The sequence below is a fragment of the Amia ocellicauda genome, chromosome 1 (assembly GCF_036373705.1).
Source record: "Amia ocellicauda isolate fAmiCal2 chromosome 1, fAmiCal2.hap1, whole genome shotgun sequence".
Taxonomy (NCBI): Eukaryota; Metazoa; Chordata; class Actinopteri; order Amiiformes; family Amiidae; genus Amia; species Amia ocellicauda.
In genome coordinates this window covers 62,614,397-62,621,324 of record NC_089850.1, presented here as the reverse complement: position 1 = coordinate 62,621,324, position 6,928 = coordinate 62,614,397, and the positions used below count along the sequence as shown (strand labels likewise).

The 6,928-nt window shown below is 46.6% G+C and overlaps 1 protein-coding gene across 3 annotated transcripts in view; it reads left to right on the top strand.

The window, feature by feature from the left end:
• The window catches only part of slc2a3b (solute carrier family 2 member 3b), a 14,397-nt gene extending 10,016 nt beyond the window's left edge, over window positions 1-4,381 (top strand). For all 3 annotated transcript variants that reach the window (XM_066712420.1, XM_066712419.1, XM_066712422.1), the window contains 10 exons: window positions 1,016-1,256; window positions 1,348-1,510; window positions 2,036-2,223; window positions 2,346-2,450; window positions 2,702-2,803; window positions 3,251-3,286; window positions 3,398-3,418; window positions 3,534-3,563; window positions 3,680-3,880; window positions 4,014-4,381. In XM_066712420.1, the coding sequence (XP_066568517.1) occupies window positions 1,016-1,256; window positions 1,348-1,510; window positions 2,036-2,223; window positions 2,346-2,450; window positions 2,702-2,803; window positions 3,251-3,286; window positions 3,398-3,418; window positions 3,534-3,563; window positions 3,680-3,880; window positions 4,014-4,331 (1,405 nt within the window). In that variant the 3' untranslated portion in view covers window positions 4,332-4,381. The remainder of the gene's footprint in view (window positions 1-1,015; window positions 1,257-1,347; window positions 1,511-2,035; window positions 2,224-2,345; window positions 2,451-2,701; window positions 2,804-3,250; window positions 3,287-3,397; window positions 3,419-3,533; window positions 3,564-3,679; window positions 3,881-4,013) is intronic.
• The last annotated feature ends 2,547 nt before the right edge of the window (window positions 4,382-6,928 follow it).

The following is a 6,928-nucleotide window of genomic DNA, read 5'->3' as shown; positions in this document are numbered from 1 at the left end:
AGTATTCCTGTCTGTCTCACTCTGTCTCTCTCACTCTGTGTCTCTGTCTCTCTCTCTCTGTGTCTTAATGACTGCGTTTATGTATTTTGTGTTGTGAAAGTCTATGTGACAAACCCAAAAAGCTGAGAGAAAAGAGGATGTGTGTGAAGACATGGCTGAGGGCAATAGCCTGTCACTCTGTGTGAGAGCTGGAGGTGAGCAACAGGCTACACTACCGGTCAAAAGTTTTAGAACACCTCAATTTTTCCAGTTTTTATTGAAATATATGCAGTTTAATGTCTCAATGTACTCTTTCTAAAGTTCTTCCCAACACTGTTGCAGAAGTTCCCAAAAATGTGTTGCACTTGTAGGCTGCTTTTTCTTTCTCCCTTCTGTCCAGTTCATCCCATGTTTTGGGTCATTATCTTGCTGTAGGATGAACCCCTAACCAACTAGGCGTATACCAGAGGGTATTGCATTGCGCTGCACAATGCTGTGGTAGCCGTTTTGGTTCAGGGTGCCGCTCACTCTGTGCAAGTCACCAGCTCTGGATACAGCAAAAGAGCCCCAGACCATCAGTTCTCCATGTTTGATAGTTGTTGTCACACACTGAGGAACCATCCTTTTGCCTTCTCGATGGCGTACAAAAACCCTGCGTGATGAACCGAAGATTTCAAATTTTGATTAATCGGTCCTTAAGACCTTCCAGTCTTAAGCTGCTGTCCTTTGAGCTGCCAATCACGCAAGCGGTTGACTCTCAGAAAACGTGTCTTCTGATTCTGCTTTGGCTCCAGTTTCCTAGTGCCTTTTGATGGTGTAGGAAACTGTACATAAAAACTGTGCTTTAAAACTGGAAAATTGGGGTTGTTCTAAGACTTTTGACCGGCTTGTCATCACGATCAGTGCAGATTTGTCAGGAGGGCCACATCGGGCTACAAATCGTGTAGTGTGACCTTAGATTAGGACTACATTACCCACAATGCCCTCCCCCCATCACTGCAAGCTCATGGTAAACAGAGTCTCTGTCCCTCTGCAGGCGCAACTCCATGCTGCTGGTGAACGTGCTGGCGCTGGTTGGGGGGGTGCTGATGGGGCTGTGCACGGTGGCCCACTCCTACGAGATGCTGATCTTAGGGCGCCTGTGTATTGGGCTCTTCTGTGGGCTCTGCACAGGCCTCACCCCCATGTACGTGGGGGAGGTGTCCCCTACCTCCCTGAGGGGGGCCTTCGGGACGCTGCACCAGCTGGGCGTGGTGATTGGCATTCTGATAGCGCAGGTGAGTGTGCTATTGTGTGTCAGTCGGTCACTCAGTTAGTGTGTTATTGTGTGTCAGTCATTGTACTGCACTAACCCTCTCTCTCTCACAGGTGCTGGGGCTGGAAGCTCTTCTGGGTTCGTTCTCTCTCTGGCCCCTCCTCCTGGCCCTCACAATTGCCCCAGCGCTGCTGCAGTGCGCCTGCCTGCCCTTCTGCCCCGAGAGCCCCCGATACCTCCTCATCAACAAGAACAAGGAGGATGAGGCCAGGACCGGTCAGTCTTAATGAGCTGTAGTGTCCAGTCAGTCAGTCAGTGTTAATGTACTGTAGTGTCCAGTCAGTCAGTCAGTGTTAATATACTGTAGTGTCCAGTCAGTCAGTGTTAATGTGCTGTAGTGTCCAGTCAGTCAGTCAGTGTTAATGTGCTGTAGTGTCCAGTCAGTCAGTCAGTGTTAATGTGCTGTAGTGTCCAGTCAGTCAGTGTTAATGTGCTGTAGTGTCCAGTCAGTCAGTCAGTGTTAATGTACTGTAGTGTCCAGTCAGTCAGTCAGTGTTAATATACTGTAGTGTCCAGTCAGTCAGTGTTAATGTGCTGTAGTGTCCAGTCAGTCAGTCAGTGTTAATGTACTGTAGTGTCCAGTCAGTCAGTCAGTGTTAATATACTGTAGTGTCCAGTCAGTCAGTCAGTGTTAATGTGCTGTAGTGTCCAGTCAGTCAGTGTTAATGTGCTGTAGTGTTCAGTCAGTCAGTGTTAATGTGCTGTAGTGTTCAGTCAGTGTCACCGCTCTCTCTCCTTCAGTGCTGGTGCGTTTGCGAGGTACAGATGAGGTGTCTGCGGACCTGGAGGAGATGCGAGAGGAGGCTGCCCGGATGGCCCAGGTGCCGCGGGTCACTCTGGGGGAGCTGGTCACCGCCCGGACCTACAGGCAGCCCCTCATTGTCGCCCTCATGCTTCAGCTCTCCCAGCAGCTGTCCGGCATCAACGCTGTGAGTTGGGGCAGAGGTGCATGCTGGGTAGTGTGGCTCTGCTCTGCAGACTGACAAACACAAGGACAGACAGTCACACAGACTGTGTTTAGATATGAATTACCATATCTCTCTCCCCCCAGGTGTTCTACTACTCCACTGGGATCTTCCAGAAGGCTGGGGTGACACAGCCCATCTATGCCACCATTGGGGCCGGAGTCATCAACACAGTGTTCACTGTGGTGTCTGTGAGTGACAGTGACACACTGGACACACTAATCACATTGAACACACCCACACACATAACATATTGAACACAATGGACACACTGATACACTAATCACACTCACACACTGAACTCACTGACACACTAAACACTGATCACAGTGAAAACACTGACTGAACACACCCACACGCTGATCATATTGAAGACAGTGACACACAACACAGTGACTGAACACGCGGAAAGACTCATTCTCTCTCTCTCTGCATCTCTCAGCTCTTCCTGGTTGAGCGGGCGGGACGGCGGACGCTGCATCTCGTGGGATTGGCTGGGATGGCTGTCAGTGCTGTTCTCATGACCATCTTTCTCAGCCAATTGGTGGGTTCACATAAACTGCAGTGTGTTAAAATGGATTGAACTTTTGTGATTTTTACCCCTTTCCCTAATAATAAAAAAATACAAAATTATGAATATGGGAGTTGTAGTGCATTAACCTAAAATGGCAATCGGTCTTAGAATTTAGTTTGCAAACTGAAAACTGAAGCTTTTGCTTCCATCCCACCATTCATGTGAATACACTATATGCCCAAGTGCAAACATAGGAGTTGGATTGCATTCACTTTCGAGTATCCAAAATTGTATTTAAACTACCGCTGTGCAGGGTTTAAAATATTTAATCTTCTCTTTTCTTTGATTTCATGTTGGGAGGGGTTGCGGGTGTTGTAGTAATCCAGTATGTGTTTGTTTTCAACAATTTAGAGCATTTTGTTGTTGAAAAAACTGATGTCAGGAGCTCTTTCTCTCTGTATCTCTCTTTTACTCCAGGATTTAAACTCTCCTACAGTGGCAAACTCTACAATGGTGAGTATATCAGTCTCTGTATGAACCCCTCTCTCTGTGCTGTCTCAATGGAGTTTAGTATCCAAGCAGAGTCTATGTCTGTATTAACTCTCTCTCTCTCTCTCACATCAGAGCTCCATTTTACCAAATGTGGTGAGTATCAGTCTGTCTGTATTAACCCTTCTCTCTCTCTGTATTCTGTCTCAATGTAGTATAGTATCCAGTGTCTGTATCACTTAACCCTCTCTCTCTCTCTCTCTCACATCAGACCACCATTTTGCCGACTGTAACCCCTGAGGTGAGTCTGTCAGTGTGTCAGTATGAACCCTCTCTCTCTCTGTGTCGTCTCAATGCAGTCTAGACTCCAGGCAGTGTCAGTATGAACCCCTCTCTCTCTCTCTCTCTCTCTCTCAGAGCACTAAGGCCCTGTCGTACCTCAGTATCTTGGCTGTGTTTGCGTTCGTGGCGTTCTTCGAGATCGGGCCCGGGCCCATCCCCTGGTTCATCGTGGCTGAGCTCTTCAGCCAGGGCCCGCGCCCTGCCGCCATGGCCCTCTCGGGCTGCTGCAACTGGACGGCCAACTTCATCGTGGGAATCACCTTCCCCTACCTGGCGGTACCTGTCTCTCTCTCTCTGAATACAGCTGTCTATAATAAATCTCTCTATATACACACCTGACAATCAGTATTAACCCCCTCTCTCTGTCTCTGTCTCTGTCTCTGTCTCTCTCTCTCTCTCTCTCTCTCAGGAAGCGATCAAATCCTATGTCTTCATCATCTTCGCTGCCTTCCTCCTCTTCTTCTTCCTCTTCACCTTCTTCCGTGTCCCGGAGACCCGGGGCCGGACCTTCGAGGACATCGCCCGGGGCTTCGCAGGCACCTCGCAGTCCCCTGAGGGAGGGGACTCCCAGCCGCCCACCAGCCCCACCACCGAGAAGGTGCCCATGGTGGAGTTCACTGAGCCCCCCGTCTCCCCCGGCCCTGACTCCGCTCCCCCCGCACAGGTCTCGGCGCCCTCTGACCCCGCCCCCCAGGAAGTGTCCAATGGGCCCAGTTCTAATTTGTAGAGGGGGGAGCGAGGGAGAGGGAGGGTGGAGCAGGACCAAATAAGATGGGGTGGGGGTTTGTGTTACCCCGTGATGGGGGTGGGGGGGTGGGGAAGGGGACGCAGTGCAATGTTATTGGTCGATGCCAAAGAGGCGGCGTTTCTGTGTTTTTGTCAACCTGTGTTACTGGAAATAGTGTGTGGGTGTGGTCTCAGGGGTGTGGGGGCGGGCTTATGCAAATCGGGTGCTGCTTTGACTCACAGCAGTGGCTTAGTGTGGGGGGTTGGTGGGGGTTACGCCAAAGACCGGAATGGAGCTCGACTGTGCAGCCATGAGGGAGTCTTCGACCAAGTGAGTGTGGTTTAGATCAAGGGGGCGGGGTCTTTGGTTACCAGGGATCGGAAGATTTTGACAGGACTCTGCGGTGGGCTGGAGGTGGGGCTTACTTTCAAGAAGGGGCGTGGCTTCCAATAGACACATCCTTGTGTTATTGATGTGGAGTTTTGTATTCTCTCTAAAAATACCAGTCCTTTTAACAGTGTTTTAAAATAGTGATGGAGCTTTTTTAGAAGCTTGTATGTCAGTCTCATTTTTCATTTGTTACAGTTAAAGCCCACTTATATGCAATACTATTATTATTATTATTATTATTATTATTATTATTATTATTATTATTATTATTATTATTATTATTATAAGGTTTATAATATTATCCTATTATCTTCTAATGAATAGACTAGTCAGAATTGGGAATAGAATAGTAACTATATGAACATAAATTGATACATTGGGAAAATGAATTACTTTAGTCACTTTAGTCAGTTAAGATTGTAATTTGTGATATTTGTGATCCAGGTATCCACAGTATATATATATAATAACCTATAGAATATATCTGAATAACCTCTATCACAGAGATAGTATAGATAGACAATATTTTATACTTATATTTTGATATACAATATAGATTTATGTGGCGGGAGCGAGGAAGGGAGGGTCCGAGAAGGGGAGAGAGAGGGAGAGGGTGATGGAGGGGGAGATGAGGGAGAGAGAGAGAGAGAGAGAGAGTGTGGCACAGAGAGGAGTAACGGACGCACGACACATTCATAGGTCTGTCCATAGTAAAATAGAGTTTATTAAGTGCTCTCTCAGTACTGTAGCCAGTGTGTCTTTACAGTGTTATTCTCTTTATCCACAATAGACTGTATTAACCTTTCTCATGCAATTATGTACAATATTTTGCCAAGTGTGTGTATATATATATATGAATATATATATATATATATATATATATATATATATATATATATATATATATTATTAATGTGCAGTGTGTAGTTTAGTGTGGTAAAGTGCAGTGTAGCACAGTGAAGTTTAGCGTGGTAAAGTGTAATGTGCTGTACTATACTGTACAGTACTCTTATGTACTACCCCACTGTCCTCTACGATACCATGTGATCATTTGCTTACCTCTTCTATACTGCGGTAAGCTGCCCTGTGCTGTTGTATACTACGCTAGACTTCACTACATCGAGCACAATACTAGACCATGTAACAGTGTGTAGCTCTGCTATACAGACCTGCTATACAGACCTGTACTGAAATATGCTGTGCTGCACCATACTATATGGCACGGCGCTTTGCTTTTCTATACTGCACGGTACTGTACTTTACTACACTATACTGCACTGTACTATAACCTGTTCTCCTATACAGTATAATACAATAATAGTTGAATACACAACAGCACAGTACAACAGGGGCATCGCTAGACTTCAGGTTTTAACCGGGCTTGATCCCAGTCACCCCGGGCTGACAGTGATCTCCCCGTTATGAGCGGTGGGGGTGCTGACAGTGATTTCGTATTATGTTTTCACACATCAGTATAATATAATCGCGCAGGAATGCCGTTATGGGAAATAATCAGAATTGGATCAAAAGACCCGGGGCAATTAATAAGAGACCCGGGGCTTCAGCCCCGGAAGCCCGGGTCTAATGACACCGATGCAGTACAATACAGTACAATATAACAGCACCTAGTACAGTATAATACAATATAACTCAATGCACAATGGCACAGTACAGTACAGTACAATAGCAAGCCTTGCACTACAGCTCCGCTCCGCTCGGGGGGGCAGTGCTGTCCAGTGCAGCTCTCTGCTCGTGTCTCAGTGCGATCCTGTCAGCAGTGTGTCTGTCTGTCCAGACACCGATTCAGCCCCAGACAGACAGCTGGACACACTGCAGCTGAGTGGACTGAGGGACATGTGCTATCGTGTTGTTGTGTCCAGTCCGTCAGTGTTAATGTACTATAGTGTCCAGTCAGTCAGCGTTAATGGACTGTAGTTTCCAGTCAGTCAGTTAGTGTTAATTAGCTATAGTGTTCAATCAGTGTTAATGTGCTGTAGTGTCCAGTCAGTCAGTCAGTGTTAATGTGCTGTAGTGTCCAGTCAGTCAGTCAGTGTTAATGCACTGTAGTGTCCAGTCAGTCAGTGTTAATGCACTGTAGTGTCCAGTCAGTGTTAATGTGCTGTATTAACCCTTTCTCACTCTCTCTCTCTAGCTACACAATATTCAACTGCAAATTATTATTATTATTATTATTATTATTATTATTA